Raw genomic sequence first — 22,362 nt, forward strand, 5'->3', positions numbered from 1 at the left:
CAGGACATAGCAGCTAAAGGAGAAGTCATCTCTCCTTTTAATTAGTTTTGTAATTGCAACAAATTCAATGTCAGACATTTAAAAGAGACAAGCCTATTCTCTTCACTCAAGCAAAACTCCCACTGCGGTTCCTAAGTGTTCTGCCTGAGTGAAACAAATGAGATTAGGCCCATAATGTTTACTTCATACTAAAACATTTGCTCTTTTCTAAAACTTTTTTAGTATACCATTGGCTACCAGGCTATACAAGTGTAGAATAGAGAAAAGGATGAAAGAACAATAAAGGAATGATTTGAAAGTGTTGTTTTGAAACATGTAACTAGTGCTGTCAGCTGCTGGTTCTTTCCATTTTGTACATTTACATTTCCTGACTGTAGTTTAAGAACATTTCACTGCGTGTTACTATCAATCATCCTTAACCTAGAAGTGCACTGTACATTAGTAACAGTTAATTGGCATATTTAAAGTAAATAGCTACTTAGTTTTGTTTTGAAGGTTTTGCATACAAATCTATAACACCACATGCTTTGTTTGTTTCAATAACAAACATCCCTGTCTGCAACATTGCCACCTCTGACAGTAGATGAATAGAGATGCAATCGCATTGAAATACTCAGCACACTATACCACAGCCCAAATGACATGCAGTGTGTAAGCAGGCACTCTCTGCCCACCAAATGATGCCCCTAGAGAAAGATGAACACAAAGACATGAAAAGGAGAGGCGATGTGAAGTAGTAGAAGGATGGTTAAGAAAGAAAGTTAAGGAAAAAAAAAATAGAAATTATAACTCTGCCTATATTTTTCTATGTGTTAATGAGCTATAAGGGGGAATTACTTAGCAGACATTGTCTTGGCCTCTGCCATTTGTTCAATGTCAGGGTCACACTCAGCAAGCAACATGCTTCTTGAAGCTCAGGGAGAGCTACCATTCTACTCCCCACTCCCCTCAGAATCAGTCCAGTAGCAAGTAGAAATGGGCATCTTCCTTGGGCAGCAAGGCTAAAACAGTAATGGCTTAGGTATTTGATAAAAGAAGATAAAATAACAGGGATTTCTTTCCAATTATGAGGTCAGGACATCTATGATATACATCTTAAAACAAACATTATACACTATATTTTGGGTGAATCCCAGCATCTCCTAGATTTGGAGACAGAAATCTTTACCTGAGTCAACAATATTTCTTTTGCTACCTGTGACCAAGGAATCAAAAGAGATCATCTGATAGTTATGTGTGTATGAGTGAGTGTGTGTGTGTGTCTGTCTGTCTGTCTGTCTGTGTCTCTGTCTATGAGAAAGGGAGAGAGAAACAATATAAACAGTTATTAATATGGAACAATGTCACAATCCATAAAAATCCTATAACCTACAAAAAGTTTGAAATAAAATCAACTAACAGTGCAATTAGAAACCATAGTGATACTATTCTATTGCTAGCACTAAAAACATTATTTAAACTATACAAAGAGGTTAATGAAGAAAAAAGGTTTTATGGAAATAACCCGAGAGTTAAACAGTGCTCATTTCTAATATTGTTTCTCTGGGAAATTTCAAATCTGAGATACCAAAAAAAGTTTTACTTATTTAACTTAGAAACATCATCAGTAAGCAGGAATTTGCTACTTTTATTAGCAGCAAACCCTAGCTATGGCGTTTTTTCAGTGTTTGGAATATGATAATATAACCTGCAAAACTAGGAGTGGTCTGGGCACTTGTCCTTCATCTGCTCCCATGTATTGCATCTACCTAGTAAAGAAAAAGAAGAAAAGTTGCAAATAGTGTTATCTTAAGGATCCAAAAATATGAAGAGGAGAATTTCTCTTTCTCAGTAAAAGTATCAGGAAGAATTTCCCATCTGTTCTAAATTTCTACTATTGAACTCTTCAGTTGAGGTCCACAGTCTTTCATGGTTCACTGTGAATTTCTAAATAGATGTTTTGACATCACTAACTCAAAACTAAAAAGCTAGAGTTCTTTTCTGGGACAGTGTTTTCGAGGCCTTCTTTCCAATGAAGCTTTTCTATGTGTATTGTTAACACCACCATCCAGGCTGATATTAAGTTTTTGGGGCAGCATGTGTCTCTTTGTCACACAGCCCATTCGATTCAGGAGTCTACCCTATTCCATCTCTTTTGTTATATTTCCAAGATGTATTCATTTCTTTCAACAATTACCATTAAAGCTCTGGAGTCATGGTTAAAGCATAACTAAATGATCGCTATAACTTCTTGGTTGAATCCATTGTCTCTCTTTCAATCCATTTAAATGAAATGATGAAATTGTGGACTCTAACCAGTGCTTCTTAAACCATCCGTGGTAGAGAAAAGAGTTTTTGTTTCCTTCAATCCATCATGAACTGATACTTTTGTAAACAAAAATAAAATGAACCACTAGAAAAGTGAACACATGATTTGATGTCACAGCTATGTCAAATTGCTATAAAAGTTTCTAAATTCTGACTCTCAGTCTTTAGATTTGTCTCATCCTAGACCTCTACCCATTTCCTGATAAGTACAGGTTTGAAGACTACACTCTGATTAGCACCAATAAGCTACTGATTATCTAATGATCATTACTTTTTTTAGCCTTTACATGTATATCAGTACAGTACAAGCACCAAAAATAAACACAAAACTAAATTTTTGTTCAGATGGGTTGAGTCTAGAAAAAAACCCACAGAGGTCTTTTCTCTCCCATTAAATATCCTCTGACCTTAAAGCACTTTAAATCCTATAGATGTTAGATAAAATTGTCAAACAGCTTGTGACAAAGAAGTACCAACACCTTGATCAAAGCAAGAGAGGGCAGGAAAATACTTAAAAATATTATGGCCACTAAACTCCGAAAAAGAAGCAGAGAAATCACATACATATGCACGCACACACACACGCATACACACAAATTTCATCCAAGCATATTAAAGAAATTCTTAAGTATATTCTGCAAGAGGAATATACAAAATGTATCCAAGTTCTCATCACTAGGATGGCCAAATTCAGTGCTAAAAGGCAATATAGAAAAAAAGTATGAAATAAAAATTTCAGTGTACTATCCCTTTACAACTAGTAAGGTTTTTTAAAAATCATCAAACTATTTATTTTGTGTGATATAAACAAAATATCCAGATGAATTTCTGAAATTTCAACCATATTGACTGAAGTTAATATGTTGCAGAGATACAAAGAGGCATTTCAGTGAGATACTCACCTTACAGCTGTACTTTGATATACCATTTGTTTTATAGACTAAAATGCAGAAAGTATTGCCCTCATCCATAGGCTCAAAGAGTGATAATAATCCCCTTCCTTCTGGGTTCCATTGCTTGAGCCAGATTACTTTTCATACTGTTTCTTCATATACTTTGCAACACGATCACATCGCATTTTTCTTCAAAACTCTGGCAGATTGTTTGGGCTAGAGATAGATGGAGACAAGAGGCACCATCTGGTGCAAGATCTTTATTCCTTGTTAGCACTATAGGAGTTCTGGTATTTTACATGGTTCAAGCAGTAGCAAAGATTTTTAAAAATGCATAGATTGAGAAGGTGTAAGATGGTCAAATGGCCCTTGGCAGAGTCTGATCATATCACCGGCTTCCTTGGTGTAGAGTTGGGGTTTTTTGTTGTCTTTTTTTTTTTTTTCCAATTCAGACATCCAGTGGCATATGGTTTCATGATTCACAAAGATGGTCCTTGACTATGGATTTGACGATCTCAACATAACTTTCAGGCTTGCCAGAGCTGTGTTACAGTGGAGAGAGCAAATAGCTCATGATATTTCTCCTCTGATGAGTAAGCTCCAAAATCTCAGGTTTAAATTTGATTTGGGGTTGAAAGAAAAGGAATCATGTCCTCCCATTCCAGTGTCCATGCTATTTCTTTTTAAGAGCTGAGTGTTTGTTTCTGCATCATTGGCTCACAGCTTTAGGAACCAAAGGCTCAAATAATATCCAGGTTAATTCTGTTGACCCTGATTAATTACATGCTTTTACTCTTTTATATACCTTTCTATTCTTTAGAAGTCCAAAACCTCCCTGAAACATTACTATTGTTTTAAAAATCTGGTGACTATATAACAGAAAAAAATTTTCATGTTTCCTTCACAATTAAAGTCAGTATTTTCTAATGGAATTAGCTAAGAGTTGGGAGCCAGGACACTTGCCTGATGATGCTAAGAAACTAACTTGCAGTTACCTTATGAGGGTAAGTGAAAAAATGAACTGGAACATTTCTTTGGCAACAAACTAAAACACACAAAAAGTGAGGCTTATGCAAATTAATCCTGACTGCAATTCAACAACAAAGTTAAAGGACACCCTCACCTATTGCCCCTGATTTCAGAAGCCTACATGGAACTACTGTTGTTGGAATGTGTTGCCAAAAATTTGTAGTGTCATTATAATGATCACATTAATGGCATCTTAATCTCCGTGAAATGCTCTGTCATTATCCTATACACATATGGTACTCATTCTCCCCTCTGCTTTTGGCCATTTTCTTTGATTCTTTCATTAATCCTAAACTCTCACTCTCTCTCCTGTTTCACTCATATGCTTTGTAACCTCCAGGCTCACTTTTTTATATGGTTTGCAGGATCCATAACTTATGACTTTTTTTTGAGTCCTTTGACCACTTATCCCTGCCATCCACCACTCTCTCACTGAAAGCTCCTTGCTTGATATCAGGAAATGGTGCAGATATCAATGGGAATGATGTAAAAGGAAGAAGGAAAAGGAGAAATAATGGAATGTGTCTAAGATAAATAGGGTTCTATGTTAAAGAAAGTAGATGTCAATATGACAGCAGATGGTGTAGATAAACTCAAAATGAATATGGCTAACCCACTGCATTTGACATATGGCTGATTGTAAACCATACATACAACTCAGATGTACAACACACTTCGCAGGTAGCTGTTCATTGGCTCTCTTTAGTCAAGTGCTATGCCAGAGTCAACTCTTTTTATATTTGTACAAGAGGTAGAGCACCTAATAATGTCTAGGTCACTCTTCTTAAAGGCTAATAATTTGTGAGGAGTCTTATTTTTATGTTAACAGCAAACAATTTCCTTTAAAGTATAAAGAAGAGTTATCTGTATACTTCCCACACCACTCCTCAGATTCGTTTTGAAGTGGGACTTTGTTTCTTCTTGGATCACATGTTCCAAAAGAAGAAATGAATATACATTACTCTGTCTAGATAAAGAAAAAGAAAGCAATCTCCCAGTGGCAGCTCATTTCTTCTCTACTCTTATGTTGGAGGTGAAACAGAAGGTGGAGTCCAGGGAATGACCAACATCATGTGCTTTGAATTGTAATAACTTCTGAAATCCTGGCTTGGGGAATAAATCTGAAGCTAGTGACAAATTCAGGATTCAAGTTGCTATCAATAAATAGATTATCTCAAAAGTTTCAATGGTTCCCCAGTGAATACAGAAAAAGGCCACACTTACCAAACTGACATTTAATGCTCTCCACAATCAGATATCAACCTATCTTTTCAATGTTTCAACTGCTATTCTCATTCATTAACCTTCATTTCCTTTGGAAAAATTTATTCACTGTTACTTTAAAACATCATATGGATTTAAGTTCTACAATGCCATTTACATGCATGTTCTTGTTGGGATGTCCACTTCCTTGCCTCTCAACTTGTTTAAACAGTATTCTCCCTTTGGAGGCTCCTAAAGATTCACACCATCTATGATTCCTTCCCAGCTACTCCAGGCCAGGATGATCTCCCTTCTGATCACCTAGAGATTTAATCTTCCGTACTACCCACTGAGCTCTTATTGTAGGCTATCTCTGGTTGCTAGTTAACACTTTTTACATGTGTCCTGTCATTCAGCTATACCAGGTGCTGTGGTTGTCTCAGACTGTAAGGTAATCGGAGGCAATCACTGTTTCTACATGCAACTTTTATAGAGCTTAGAAAAGGCACTCATTATATTTGTCAATGGATCATTTTATTGAATTCCCGCATTTTAAATTTAAGTGCATAATCAATGTTAGATGTTCAACTTCAAATTTCTGTAACTATACAGACCTTTGCCAACTTGAGGTCAGCTTTATAAAGGGCATGTTACTAGGCTTCATGTAAGCCTGAGATAACACCGTAAAATCTAACTTAGTAAAATACAGATTGAAAGCCTAAAAAATAAAGTGGAGATAAAATAAAAATTCCCTTCAATAATCTGCAGAAATGTACTCTGATTTTTAAGCCATCTCTTTAATATAGCTAATCGTCTGACCATCAACACAGCATTACAAGAGTTTTTGTTTTTTGTTTTTTTTTTAAAGGGAGCTAGACATTGATCTGAGGATTGATCTCACCAGGTATTGACAACTAAAATAAAACAAGCAAATTAGGTACTGATGAAAAGATACTGAGACAAAGCTGGTCTGTATACTCTCAGCTAAGCTCTGAAAGAAGCAACCTGAGTAATACAGAAAGATCATTCTAGAAGAAATTTGGGAAAATAAATTAGGAAGATGACAGTATATAGAAAAATAAATGTGGTGACAAAGATAAATTTTACACCAGGTGAAATTTGATTCTATTTTTTTCCATTTATTTCTTTTTCTAAGACAATCTCACTCTGTTACCCAGGTTAGAAGGCAGTGGCACAATCACGGCTCACTGCAGCCTTCACCTCCCCAGGCTCAGGTGATTCTCTCACCTCAGCCTCCTGACCAGCTGGGACTACAGGCGCATGCCACCACACCCAGCTAATTTTTATATTTTTTGTAGAGATGGGGTTTCACTATCTTGCCCAGGCTGGTGTTGAACTCCTGGGCTCCAGCAATCTGCCAGCCTTGGCCTCCCAAAGTGCTGGGATTACAGGCGTGAGGCACCATGCCCAGCTGTGATTCTATCCGTATAGAACTGCAGCACAAACTTTTTATGCAAAAGTAACCATTTCATTCAGCCAAGCAAATCTTAGTTCAGTCAGCCAACCAGGTGGATTGACCACTCAATTAATTGGTCAGTTGATTGAGCTGACCAAATATTTGCCCATAACTTAAAGTGGCCTTAGAAGTTGAAGAGTTTATAGCTGTAAAAAAGGATTTTCTAAGCTTAAAGTAACATACAAAATGTTGTGCCCCAGGCCACCAACTGTTCACCAAAGATGTATACTCCCCTCTACTCCCTCCATAGTGAAAACTGTTGCTAGAAGGCGACTACCCAGACAGGGACTCCATTTCCAGTCCCATTCACAATTAGGTGATGCCATATGTCTAGTTCTTGTCAAAGAAAAATGAGACTAAGTGGCACAGGCTGTTTGGGGAATGAAATGGTTAAAAACCATTTGTGCCTTCTCCACAGTCCCTCTTTTCCTGTCTGCCCAGCCTCTTCTCCTTTGCATGCTTTCATCATTGCTACTTTCTGGTCAGTGGGTTGGAAGAGACTTTGTCATAAGGTAAGATTTCTTTTCCCAAACCTTGTATTTATTCATTTCCATTAGCCTATTCAAAGCTTAAAGAGAGGCCTATAAAAGAACCCAATTATCTGGTGAAAACTGGGACCACTAGCTATGTGTCATAATTCAACATTTGATTACAATAACAATAATGATGATGGGGATGATGGTAACGAAAAGTAAAGGTTTTTTTGTTTGTTTGTTTTTACAAAAGAGATTCTTAAGAAAATTCAAAACACCATGTTATAAAGGCTTTTTAAAAGTATTTCAAAAAGAAAAAAAATCATTTCAATTAAACCTCAGCTAAGCAGAATTTAAGCAATCTCTGTAACATCAGAAAGGAAAGACTGTTTAAGCCTATTGCAATTTATTCTCCCCAAGGCATTCATTGTTAAGGCCTCCAGGGCATTACCTTAGCCTAGTTTTAAAGTTACTGATTCAAACCACAGTCCATTCAAGTAAGCCCCTTGTGTTGGCCTTACTACTATGCAGTCCAAAGAATTGCATTGTCTTCCTAAGCAGCTAATTTCAAATGAACTCCGCACCACAGTCTCGTGGAACTGGGAACATCACCCAGAAGCTGAACCAGGGAAGAGTACAGAGTTAAGATCCTGTGAATTGGAAAGGAGTGAGACAACCCTGATGTATCCAAAAGATCTTGGAAATGAAACATGCTTTACTTAATTGTTCTACAATTTCTCTAACTGTAAGCTAATATTAGCATTTGCAAGGGAAAATAAAATGTTGCATAAGCTAAAATCTCATTGTTTTAAAAAAAATACAAGAATCACTTTTTCTTGGTTTGAACTCATTTTCCCTTTTCTCCAACTTTTGCTGTTGTTGGGGTTTCCAAATATAATAATGTTTCTGACCATTCTTAATTGTGCCTTAATGGGTGTTAAGCATGGGAGTGTAGGCAAACATACAGAGTTTTCCAGCCTTTGACTGTTCCTTGCCTCTGGCCTCTGTCAGGGAGGCTTGCTAACTGCATCTCAGGGGAGCAATCACACGGCTTGACTCAGCCTGTGGCTCTGACTATTGGGACTTCCTGAAGTCACAACCACTTTGGCATCCAGTAATGGGGCACCACATGTCTACTCTTCACAAAATCCAGAGATTGCAAGGGAAGTGTGAAACGTGAGAGCTGATTAGGGATGCACCTTAAATGGTATCAAGGGAGCCAGTTAGCAATGCAAAATATGAGATAATATAAACATAACATTCACTGCCTGCCAGTTGATCACTTATGTGAGCACCACGAAGAGCAAAATACAACAGAAAAAAAAATTGGTGATCAGCAACAAATACAAGATTTCCTCAAAGATAATTTTGCATAGAAGTTCAACTGCATGGGTAAAATGCATAATAAAATGACGTGCAATGACATGCCAGCAGAATATGATATGTCTATTTGTCTTTCTGGAACTTGCTTGGTATTAATCAATTCTAGTGGGTGTATCTAGTTCTTTTATGCATATATCCTTTCTTTCTTGCATATTATTGATTGAGAGAATTTGCAGTAAGACGATATAATTATTTAGGCTGTATTTAACCCTCTTCTGTGACTACAATAGAATGATTCTATTTTCACTTGTAAGAGAAGCTAAAGTAATTTTAGTTTAAAGTAATTTTAATTCAGGAATTTCTTTTTTAATTACTAGTTCTTAAGGAGCATAGCATCTTGCTTAGCAAAGGGTCCCTTTTTTCCTCAGTGTTCTGGTGTAGCTACTCTCCTGCCAGCCCAGGCTTTCATAGAGAGGAGAAAAAAGTCTTTATAAAAGCCTTGGCCTAATTAACAAGAATGAACTAGATTTTATGATGAACAATTTATAGGCAGTTAATAGAGCTCATACACGGTAGCCAGGAGCTAGATAATTTATCATAAAAGGAATCTCAGTTACACTCCTAATCCCTGTTCTTTTAATATTGTAACCAACTGCATTCACAATTGCCACTTGTATAAGCTTTGATTTACTGACAAATGATGCTGTATTTTATATAGTCATAATGAAACTTATAAGTACTGTAAATACTTGTATTTCTGTCCATATGCTTCAAATTCTTTGCCAATTTACTTCTCTACATTGTTCTCTCTAGATAAAAATGTTTCAGTGATCTCCTAAGGATTCTTCATCCTAGCATAAATAATAATAAAAACAATAACAAATTGTTTATTAAGCATACTAAGTACTTGTTGAAAAGACACTTATTTATCCTTAAAAGAATGATGCAGCTGTTGTAATGTGTTGTGAATGGGGAGCGTCAATACTTCCCCAAATCATAACTAAGATAAAATTGCAAATGTCCAAAAGTAATTTTTTAAATGGCGCGATGTAAAATAGGTGAGGCCCAGGAAAATCACATCACCTATTAGCACTTGGTGTCCTTTTATTGTTTCTATTTTAAAGCTATAGCAAAATACATCACACATCATGTGGGCAGAATTGGGTGACTGCCATCACCTTAATTACATCTCATTTATCCATTGCTTTCCACAAGTAGTTCTTGAAGGCCTCAAATTAGAGAACACTTTCTCCATGAAGGCTTCCCTGACCACTGGTATACTTCCTAGAGGCATTCTTACCACCCTGTTCCTCTTTCTAGCAGAAAAACAAATACAACTGGGTTGTTTGCTTGATTCCTGTTCACATCCCACATTGACCATGTAAGGACCTCCTTACTTCCAGTCTTGAGTCTAGCAGACTGCCTGGGACATAATGTATGTGTGAATGAATGATGTTCTGGTTTTGAAAGGCTGTTTTAATATAAGTGGGAATACATCATCTTAGTTGTAATTATGATCCAGCAATAAATTTGATTACTGAAATTGACAGTGAATTAGTGTATATTTTAAAAAGTAGAACATTCAAAAGTCATTACTCTGTTCCCTTCCTATGCCCAACATTATAAATACTTTTAAACATTATGTTATATTTTGATCTTCCACATTTGAAAGGGACACGTTGTAATAAAAGAATGACTAGAATAAAAATCCAGAAGTCAGAGAAATATGATTGTTTAACCTGCAACAGATGTGCTAAATATTACATTAATCATGCTCTCTTGGGACACAAAGAAAGTTCTCCCCATTCCTCAAAGTACAGAGCCATGGCCCGTTGCAAAGTTGTTTAGGCCCCAGAAGTAACAGCTTTCTGACCTGACGGGCTACAAGATATGAGATTATGTGTCTACCGGTCCACTCAAGAGATCACTTTTCAAGTGATTAGAGATTTAGTTCTGCCTGCCAGGCAACCACTTTTTAATGGCCAATCAAATTACAGGTATGTGGTCAATTTTATTTTATCATCAACTGTTTTTGAATATCAAATATACTTGTCTTTCATCCAGGGCTTCTCATTTCCTATCTGGGGTTATGGAAATTGATTCTATTATTTTTTTATAGAAATATATTTTTCTAGTAAAAGGGAAAATGAGACCTTTCCCTTCCAGATTTCACCCATCACCAGAGAGAAGCTAAGGCTCAAAACAGCTGTCTCAGAAGGCAGGTCCATGGCTGCTGAATCATTCTCAAGAAGACAGCATCCCCAGCACACTCAGAATGGCTAGCAGAACGTGGTAGAAAATCTGCTAGTTTGCTGACACCTTTTCCATTTTATTTCTTGTCACTGAGGTGCAGAGACCCAGCACAGAACATGCTCCTAGCAATGTCTACTGAGAATGTCAGCCCAGCAGGGCTGTGCTACCCCATGACACCTCTGAGCATATGGAACCAACAACTCTCCTGCTCTGAATCAAAATAAAGCCTAAAAATGCTATCTTTTATGATTCTTAATGTCAACTAAAAATAACAGAGGTGGTTAGTTAAGACCTAAGGTTCACCTTGGATTTTTTTCCTAATTGTGCATATCCTAAAAAGTGTCTTTTTTCCAAATGGAATTGGTCATTGACATGTGGATGTGCTCCTAATAGCAAAATAAAAATATTCCCTGCCTGAAGCATTATAATAAAGATGTCTTTTTCCATTTCATTGTCTCGGAACATTTAATCAATTGATATGACATCTAGGGCAGGTCAAAGGGAGCCACCTCTATTAATTTATAATTGCAATAGTCATTAACTTGTTGATGGCATACTGTTACTACTTTAACTTATTTTTAACAGTTTTAGTTTTAATTTTATTAATGTTTTTAAACTGTAAACTCCCTTGGGATTCAAGGATAGAAGCCTATACACATTTTAATCCTCTGTTCCCATTTTGAAAAAATCCAGCTCCAAGGAAATTTCTGAAGTGAACAAATTTTGCCTACAAAAGCCTGGGCCCCCATTTAGGAGGGTTTTCTATTGCCAACCTGATTTCAAGCACCTGAAATCATTTTCCTACCAAACTCTTATCTAAGTTTTATGTTAAATGAAATATTTAAATTATATTTAATTTTTCTAAGACAGAACTCAGCACATAGTACAAGTCGAAAATTTATTAGCTCCCTTATTTTTTCAGCTCAGGAAAAGATCTATTATCAGTTATTTCAATCCATGAGAATATCAATCAATAATTTTCTTCTACCTGAAGTATTATCTCTTCTGTATTTATAAATTAAAAGCTATCTCCCTATTAAAGACATTATAAGTTTCTGTATGTGTGTTTGGATGGGGAGTGGAGAGGAAGAAGTAGAGGAAATACACATACTTTCTAGGGTGCTGAAATGGCAGAAAGCAAGCAGTTATTAGCTCCATATACACATAAAACTAACATTGCCTCTTTGTCTCTCCCCTCTTACTCCTGGGCAGAGGCAGGCTTCCCTGACTATATCTTCCTGAGTTTACAACACGATTCTGATGTCCCTATCTCAATTCTGGCAGCAGCCAGCTAAGCCCTGACAAGACAAGGCTTGTCCCAGGCAGACAATGGAAAGTAGATAACTGTTAAAAATGCTTAATTCCAAACATGGAAATGAATTAGCTAAACTGCTTTGGCAGTGATTTTCCTCAGTAACGAATAGCATGAGGAAAGGCATTCCTTAGCACAATGGTGTGTACATGACAAATGGTTGGGTTCATTCACTTAACATGTTTTGCATAAATTGTGATTAACAGTCTAGATTTTTTTCTGAAATTGTCTCCATCTTATTGTGAATTTTAGGTCTTAAACAATGGCTGTATTTCAAATATTTAAGAACATACCAGACAGGCGTCCTCCACCCAACTACCAAAAATATTATACATACTAGCTAACTTGGGGAATCTGCATCCCACGTTTCTTTCTCCAGCAAGTTTATAAAATGTGCATATATGCATTCACATGCAAATTCCTTGCTGAACATAAGTATACTCACAAAGCCATAGTCACTCTCTTCTTTGTGCAAGCAGAAAGTCTGTTAGAACAAGGACTAAATTGCATGTACAGTTCAGAGCATCTTTGAATGGCACACCCTCTCTACAGAAAGTGGGCCACTCATCTAGACATCCTAGTATTTTGACACAAGCCCTGTCAGATAGAAGATTCCACGCTACCAGATACACTTCTTTTGAAAATGTCATCCAGGGTAGAAATTGATTTTCTGCCTCAAATGCAGCTGCTGCTCCGAGAAACCTATCCTATTAAAAGTGTCCCTGTTCCGCCTCCATCTAGACATAGACCACATGATGGGATTGACATATTTGTAGGAATGCTTAATTCTCACTGTGTCATTCATGTATTCAACAATCATACACAAATCACTGTTCTAGATGCTAGGGATATAGGAGTTAACAAGATGACAAAGATCCCTGTTCTCACACTTTCTAATGTGAGAAAGCAGATTAATAAATAAATAATAAACATGTTGATTTCAGATACTGTGTTATGAAAAAAATAAGATAAAATAAGGATGGAGAAAGACTATTTTGGATTGGATAGCCAAGAAAATCCTCTCCCAAGGTTGTGATATTTGAGTAAATCATACATAATCACAGGTATTGAAAAACTTGGTAGAAAGGCACAGGAGTTGGAGACAAGATGTAGGTTTTTTAATGGTCATTAGGCAAGTTCCTGCAAGCCTTCTACCTTTTAGTGTAGAATTGGTAGTCCATTGGAATAGTTCTCATTCTCCCTAGAAAGCTTCATAATGCTTCAACTTGATAACATTTTCTATTACGTTATTTATAACATGACTAAAGCCCATCCACCTTTTTACATATGAAGATTGTAAATCAATGATTCTTAACCCCCATATGCACGTTAGATTCACCTAGAGGCCTTTCAAAAAAATATCCATGGCTCTGCCCAACTCATATCAATGCAATCTGACCCTGAGAAGAAAGCTTGGACACTGGCATTTCTAACAGAACCCCAGGTTATTTGAATCCGAACCCTGTTGGCACCACTCTACAAGCTGAAGTAAATAATGTGAGAAAAAGTATTAGAAAAGACTTCGGTGCAATTTGCAGGCAGCTAAAAAAAGAATGAGGGAAATGGGGATTTCTTTCAGGAGTGGTGAATCTATTGTCTCTCAATTCTCCACTACCTTATGTAAAACTACCTGATACAGGTGAAAACAATTTGAAGCAATTCAACGTTTTCATAACAGATTTATCCCAGGTGATTGAGCACAAGATATCTGTGTCACTGGCTTAAAAAAATGTGATAATATCATCAAGCCAGAATTGGTTTATAGGTGATGTGCATGTTTGTGGTGTTACCACTGTTTTTTTTTTTTAAGTGATGCAATAGAAATCACACCCTCTTGAGGTTAAATACTTACTGTCCCACACTCTTCAAAGGATTGTAAATCTCACACCTACACCTACACATTAAATTAGCCCAAACCAGATGGAGGTTAGCATTTTAGGTTAGAATGACTGTCTTGCACAAGTATGTCCTTGAACTGCCAATAACAATAGCTTTTACCTTTAGGCCTATTAGTGTGTTGCTTGACTTCTGACATTGAAGTGCATTTAAGCTATTCAGTCTTTCATACAGTGACCACAGAGAGTGGCTCAAAAACAGTTTTGTTGTTGTTGTTGCTTTTCTTTTTTGATTGGTCATTAGGAAGAACCAAGAGTAAATTCAAAGATGAGTTAGAAGCATTTTAGTAAACAAAAATATTCACAGGCCAGCACCTTTTTTCAGAGTGCTTTCTATCACTCTCACCAAATGCCCACTTCTTTCCACTCATCCTAATTCTACCCAACCTTCAAGGTCCAATTTTATCCTCATCTCCTGTTTCCCTTTACCAACCTTCTAGAATGTATAATTTTGGGCCCCTATTGACTCCACTCCCCCTTCAGTTGAATTTGTGTTTGATTTAACTGAAGTTTACGTTCCTGCAAGATAAAAAGCATATCTTACACTGCTATCTTTCAATAGCTTCTCTGAAATTAGACTAAAATCAGGCACACAATGGAGACTTAAAAGATAGGCAATAAATAGAAATGATTTTGAAGGAGTCTTCTTGCCTAAGGCTATAGGATTCGAGCTTGACCTAAACCATGTTTTCAGAAAAAAAAGTAGTAGAATAAATTCAGTAAACATGTTCCTGGCTAGACACCGGTAGCTTTGGAGACAGGAGGAAAGGTCTCAGAATCTGAAGGCAGGAGTAGATTGGAAAAACGAAGCAGAGAAAGACAAATATTGCATGATCTCATGTGTATGTAAGATCCAAAAAAGCCAAACTAATAGAGGCAGACGCTAGAATGGTGTTTGCCAGGGGTTGGAGGGTGGGGGAAATAGGGAGAGGTACATCAAAGGGTACAAAGTTTCAGTTATGGAGGATGAATGAATTCTGGAGAGCTAATGTACAGCAAGGGGATTATAGCTAATAATACTAATATTAAATACTTGAAATTTACTAAAAGAGTAGATCTTAAATGTTCTAACCACGTACACACAAAGTGGGGTGTGAATATTAGGCAGTGAATAAGTTAATTAGCTTGATTGTGGTAATAATTTCACAATGTATACACACATCCAAACATCACATTGCACATTGTAAATATGTACAATTTTTGTTAATTATACAACAATAAAGCCAGGGGTGGTGGGGGAAGAAAGTTTAGTTACTTCTTTGTAAAATGGGTTTGTGGAATTGCAAAAGAAATAGACATAATATGTGTAAAGCATCTATACAGCAACTGGCAAACACTAAATGATAAAAGAGTAAATGATAAAAGAGTATTATAATGATCCAATATTGTTATTAAAAGAGGATTTTTCACATATCTTTGTCTGGAAATCCAGGATGAGATGAGATACTAAAATGTATATGAGCAAAAGAAAATCTATGAGAAAGATTGAGTCATGCTGAACACTTGGATCCAAGTGAAATTTAGATTTGTGTAGGAAGAGAACTTCTTTTGAGCTTCTCTCGTATTATCCCCAAAATGCATCTTTTTTCTTTCCTTTTGCTTGATATTACCAAGTATTAAAGCCTACGTGTTCTAGAAACCACAACAGTGGAAAACAGTTCAGGACTTGAAATCAAAATGTGTGGGTCTGGTCTCATTGGAAGAAATTGAGCAAACATCTTAATCTCTGCAACCTTAATTCTGACTGGTTATAAAATGAGCATACTTACTCCACGATGCTCTTAAGAGCTAATATGGTATGTAATACTTGCTGATACCTTGTGGTTGAGAACAACCAAGAAATTCAGCAATCAAATAAAAAGTCAATGGATACATTGAGTATTGGTAGTTATTATTTACTATAAGCAAAGAACCATGAAACACACAAAAGAAACCAGAGCCCCCTTGATACCTCAAGCAAGACAAAGACACTGCAAAACAAAGAAAACTACAGGCCAATGTCTCTGATGAATATCAATGCAAAAATCCTCAATAAAATGTTAGCAAATTGAATTGAACAGCAAAGTAAAAATATTACACATCATGACTAAGTGAGATTTATCCCTGCCATACAAGGCTGGTTTAACATATGCAAATCAATCAGTGTGATACACCACATTAAAAGAATGAAAGATTAAATACCACGTGATCATCTCAATTGATGCGGTAAAAGCATTTGACTAAGTTCAGCATTCTTCCTTACAAAAAACTCTTAACAATTTAGGTATAGAAGGAAACTTCCTCAACAGAATAAAATTTTTAAAAACACAAATAATAAAAGCCATTAATTAAAAAACTCAGTGCTAACATCATAATCATTGAGGAACAATTGAAAACTTTTTCACTAAGATGTGGTACAAGGTATGGTTTCCCATTCTCACCATTTCTATTCAACATAGTACTAGAAGTACTCACAAGAACAATCACAAAAGAAAACAAATGAAAAGGCATCCAAAACATAAAGGAAGAATTGAAATTATCTCTACTTGAAAATGGCATGTAGAAAATCCCAAAGATTTCAGAAAACAACTGTTAGAACTAATAAATTCAGTAAAGTTACAACAAAATCAGCATATAAAAATCAGTAAGATTTCTACACACAAATAATGACCTAGCTGAAAAATAAATTAAGGAAACAATCAAATTTACAATAACATTTTTAAAACCTAGAAATAAATTTAACAAAAGAGGTGAAAGATTTGTACTCTGAAAACTATAAAATACAGATAAAAAACTGAAGACACAAATAAATGGAAAGATATCTTATGTTCATGGACAGGAAGAACTAATATTGTTAAAATGTCCATACCATCCAAAGCAACATACAGATTTAACTCAATCTCTATCAAAATTACAATAGCATTCTTTATAGAAATAGAAAAAATAATCCTAAAATTCAAATGGAACTGCAACACCTTCTGAATAGCAAAGCAATACTGAGAAACAAAAACAAAGTTGAAGTCATCACAATTCTGATTTAAAATTATAAAGCTATTGGCTAGGCCCAGTGGCTCACGCCTATAATCCCAGCACTTTGGGAAGCCGAGGCAGGAGGATCACCTGAGGTCAGGAGTTCGAGACCAGCCGAGCTAACATAACGAAACCTTGTCTCTACTAAAAATACAAAAAATTTAGCCCGGCATGGTGGTAAGTGCCTGTAATCCCAGCTACTTGGGAGGGTGAGGCACGAGAATCGCCTGAACCCGGGAAGTAGAGGTCGCAGTGAACCAAGATGGTGCCAATACATTCCAGCCTGGGCAACAGTGCGAGACTCCATCTCAAAACATAAAATAAAATAATATTATATTTTATGGCTATAATAATCAAAACAGCATAGTACTGGCATGAAAACAGAAACATAGACCAATGGAACAGAATAGAGAACCCAGAAATAAATCCAAACATATAAGGTCAACAAATGTTCAACAAGGCCACCAAGAGGATACAATGGGGAACAGATAGTTTCTTCAATAAGTGGTCCTGATAAAACTGGATTTCCACATACAAAAGAATGAAATTGGGCTTTATCTTATACCATGCACAAAAATCAACTCGAATGGATAAAATACCTAAATGTAAAACCTGAAGCCATAAATCTTTTAGAAGAGAACATAGGGGAAAAGCTGCTTGACACTGGCCTTGGCAATGGTTTCTTGAATATCACACCAAAAACACAGGCTACAAAACCAAAAATAAATAAATGTGACTATATAAAACTAGTAAGCTCCGTACAGCAAAGGAGAGGCCAGCAACATTAAAAGGCAACCCACAGACTAGAAAAAAACAATGGCAAACCACGTATCAGATAAGCAGTTAATATCCAAAATTTGTGAGCAACTCCACAACTCAATTCCAGAAAACAAATAACCCAATTTAAAAATGAGCAAAGGGCCTGAACAGATATTTCTCCAAATAAGACATAAAAATGGGCAACAGATTTATGAAAAGGTGTTTGGCATCACTAATCATACGAGAAGTGAAAATTAAAACCACTATGAGATATCACCACACACCCCACCCGTAAGGATGACCAGTAACAAAAAGACAAGAGCTAAGACATGCTGATAAAGATGTGGAGAAAAAGAAACCCTAGTACACTGTTGGTGGGGATGTACATTGGTACAGTCATGGAAAATACTATGAAGGTTCCTAAAGAAATTAAAAACAGAACTTCCAGGCTGGGTGTGGTGGCTCAGAATTGTAATCCCAACACTTTGGGAGGCCAAGGCAGGAGGATTGCTTGAGCCCAGGTGTTCAAGGCCATCCTGGGCAACATAACGAGACCTTGCCTCTACTGAAACATTTTTTTTTTTTTTCTAAAAAAAAGCCACGTGTGGTGGTGCACTCCTGTAGTCCCAGATACCTAAGAAGTCTGAGGCAGAAAAATCGCTTGAGGCCAGGGGATTAAGGCTGCGGTGAGCTGTGATCACATCACTGCACTCTAGCCTGGATGAAAGAGTGAGACACGGTCTAAAAAAAAAGAAAAAAAAAAAAAGAACTTACAGATGATCCACCAATCCCTCTTCTGGGTATACAACCAAAGGATATGAAATCACCACCTCATAAAAATATGTGCACTTCCATATTCATTGCAGCCAAGACATGAAAATAACCTAAATGCCTAAATGCTGATCAATGAATGAATGGATAAAGATGTTACATATAGATGTAGATATAGATATCACATACACACACACACACACACACACAAAATGGAATATTACTTGGTCTTACAAAAGAAGGAGATCCTGACATTTGCCACAACATGGATGAAACCAGAAGACATTTTGCTAAGTAAAATAAGCCAGGCACACACACACACAAATTTGCATGGACTCACTTATATGTGGAATATATTTTAGGAAGAGCTCAAATACAGTGATTGAGAATGAAACAGTGGTTACCACCATGGAGGTGGACAGGGATAGGAAATGGGGAGACGCAGGTCAAAGGACATAAAGTAGCAGTTACACAGGATGAACAAGTTCAGAGATCGAATTTACGACATGACAACTAAAATTAATAAAAATGTATTAGGGATTTTTGTTAAATAAGTAGATTTTGGCTACTCTTTTCACAAGAAGCGTAACTATGTGGGAATGATAGATATGTTAATCTGCTTGCTTCTTCACTGTAATGATCATTTTACTATCTATATGATATGTAATTTTTTTTTTTTTTTTTTAGATGGAGTCTTGCTCCGTCACCCAGGCTGGAGTTCCAGTGGCACAATCTCGGCTCACTGCAGCCTCCACCTTCCAGGTTCCAGCGATTCTCCTGCCTTAGCCTCCCAGGTAGCTGGGATTACAGGCACACACAATCATGCTCGGCTAATTTTTTTATTTTTAGTAGAGACAGGGTTTCACCATGTTGGCCAGGCTGGTCTTGAACTCCTGACCTCAGGTAATCCACCCCCCTCAGCCTCCCAAAGTGTTCGGATTACAGGTGTGAGCCACTGCACCCAGCCATATGTATCTTATAATAGCATGTTGTAAACCTCAAATATACACATAAAATTTATTTTAAAAAAAAGAAAGAAAGAAAGAAGCTGGAGCCAGAGAACTCAATCTAAGAGAGCTGGTTGCTAAATGGGACTACAGTACACTTAAATAAAACATAAAACTAAATTAACGTAGCACCAACCTTGAAAGCACATTCCATGTAGAGTGATAACACCCAGACCTTAATCATTAACCTCCCAGGCCTGTCATTTAAGGCCTATCAAGGCCACCTTGATAGAACTCTAACCCACTTCTGGGAGCCTAATTTCCCAGGTCTTGCGTGGAAATTGTTTCAGCCAAGTTGGAGTACGTGCTATTCCCTAGCATGAACTAAACTTTCCCTCTGTCCATTTGCTCATGTGCCTTCTTGCACTTCTAACTACCCAGACATCCATAATCTTTCCTCTGCTTAAAACTCCTCCCATTCATTACCACACATCTTAAATGTCACCTTTTCCAAGAAGTTTATCCTAACTCTTCGAACTAAGTGTTAATTTTTCACCTTTGAACTCCCGCTTGATTTTGATAGTTCCCTTCTAGGGAAGATTGCATATTCTACTTACACACTCTCTTTTTGCTCCTGTGAGAATTGACGGCGTGCGCCCTCGCTCGCTCTCGGCGCCTCCTCAGCCTTGGCGCCCACTCTGGCCGCGCTTGAAGAGCCCTTCAGCCCACCGGTGCACTGTGGGAGCCCCTTTCTGGGCTGGCCAAGGCCGGAGCCAGCTCCTTCAGCTTGCATGGAGGTGTGGAGGGAGAGGCGCGAGCGGGAACCGGGGCTGCGCGCCGCGCTTGCCGGACAGCTGGAGTTCCGGATGGGCGTGGGCTGGGCGGGCGTCACTCAGAGCGGCCGGCCGGCCCTGCAGGCCCCGGGCAATGAGGGGCTTAGCACCCGGACCAGCGGCTGCGGAGGGTGTGCTGGGTCCCCCAGCAGTGCCGGCACCGGCGCTGCACTCGATTTCTCGCGGCGCCTTAGCCGCCTCCCCGCGGGGCAGGGCTCGGGACCTGCAGCCCGCCATGCCTGAGCCTCCCCCTCCTTCGTGGGCTCCTGTGCGGCCGGAACCTCCCCGACGCGCCCCGCCCCCTGCTCCACGGCGCCCAGTCCCATCGACCACCCAAGGGCTGAGGAGTGCGGGCGCACGGCGCGGAACTGGCAGGCAGCTCCACCTGCGACCCCGGTGCGGGATCCACTGGGTGAAGCCAGCTGGGCGCCTGGTGGGGACTTGGAGAACCTTTATGTCTAGCTAAGGGATTGTAAATACACCAATCGGCACTGTGTATCTAGCGCAAGGTTTGTCAACACACCAATCAGCACCCTGTGTCTAGCTCAGGGTTTGTGAATGCACCAATGGACACTCTGTATCCAGCTACTCTGGTGGGGACTTGGAGAACCTTTGTGTCTACACTCTGTATCTAGCTAATCTAGTGGGGAGGTGGAGAACCTTTGTGTCTAGCTCAGGGATTGTAAACGCACCAATCAGCGCTCTGTCAAAACAGACCATCCATCCTCTGCAAAATGGACCAATCAGCAGGATGTGGGTGGGGCCAGATAAGAGAATAAAAGCAGGCTGCCAGAGCCAGCACTAGCAATCAGCTCGGGTCCCCTTCCACAGTGTGGTGGCTTTGTTCTTTTGCTCTTTGCAATAAATCTTGCTGCTGCTCACTCTTTGGGTCCACGCTGCCTTTGTGAGCTGTAACACTCACTGTGAAGGTCTGCAGCTTCACTCCTGAAGCCAGCAAGACCACGAACTCACCAGGAGGAACGAACAACTCCAGACGCGCTACCTCAAGAGCTGTAACACTCACTGTGAAGGTTTGCAGCTTCACTCCTGAGCCAGCGAGAACATGAACCCACCAGAAGGAAGAAACTCCGAACACATCCGAACATCAGAAGGAACAAACTCCGGACATGCCGCCTTTAAGAACTGTAACACTCACCGCGAGGGTCCGTGGCTTCATTCTTGAAGTCAGTGAGACCAAGAACCCACCAATTCCGGACACACTGGTTTCTAAAGTAGAACACCTCCTTCACCTTGTACCATCCCCAACAGTAGACATTAACTTTTTTTTTTCTTTTTTCAAACCTCTCAGGGATGATATTACTAACATTTTAAAAATTGATTCACCAATAAGATCTCATTAAGATACTTATAAATCATGCAATCTTAATCTTGATTTGAACAAAACAGCTCTCTTGTGACCTTAGAAGAGGCTTATGATATGCTGTGTACTGTATAAGCCTATGGCATACATGGAAGTAAACAGCCAATTGCAGTAGCAGGTTACTGGGTTTTGATAAGAAGTACAGAATAGGACCGGGGATGAGTGGGTGGATAAATAATCATTTCTTATTCTCCAAAGGACTTTGAATGACTGTGAGAATTTTCCGAGTAGGCGATCCATGAATCAGAAAGCTGGCTTTAATGTCATCTCTCTCACTCCAAAAAGAGTAAGAGCAGAATAATTCAAGCTCAGCCAGGGAAGATAGGAAATGAGGGTGGAGGAAGTCCCTCTCCTCTCTGCATACTGAACTTGTAGTCTTCTATCAGAGGAAAATATTGGGCAGATTGACAAATATTTTTAGCCCCCTAGTCAAACTTCATTACAAGCAATTATTATCACAATTATACCTTTTTCTCCCACTTTATTGTTTAACTGAC

At 38.2% G+C, this 22,362-nt stretch overlaps 1 protein-coding gene across 14 annotated transcripts in view; it reads right to left on the reverse strand.

The window, feature by feature from the left end:
* Positions 1 to 22,362, reverse strand: part of LOC129143943 (uncharacterized) — a 689,383-nt gene that overhangs the window by 552,312 nt on the left and 114,709 nt on the right. The window contains exon 1 of one of the 14 annotated variants that reach the window (XR_010156875.1): positions 3,210 to 6,125. The exons of 12 other annotated variants lie outside the window; for them this stretch is intronic. Coding sequence is in view for 1 of the 2 variants with exons in the window: in XM_063810326.1 (XP_063666396.1) it covers positions 3,210 to 3,278 (69 nt within the window). In the remaining variant the exon portion in view is untranslated. Of the gene's footprint in view, positions 1 to 3,209; positions 6,126 to 22,362 lie in introns of those variants that run through there. One more of the 14 variants, XM_063810326.1, reaches the window with a different exon arrangement.

Source organism: Pan troglodytes, chromosome 4 (assembly GCF_028858775.2).
Source record: "Pan troglodytes isolate AG18354 chromosome 4, NHGRI_mPanTro3-v2.0_pri, whole genome shotgun sequence".
NCBI classification, from domain to species: Eukaryota; Metazoa; Chordata; class Mammalia; order Primates; family Hominidae; genus Pan; species Pan troglodytes.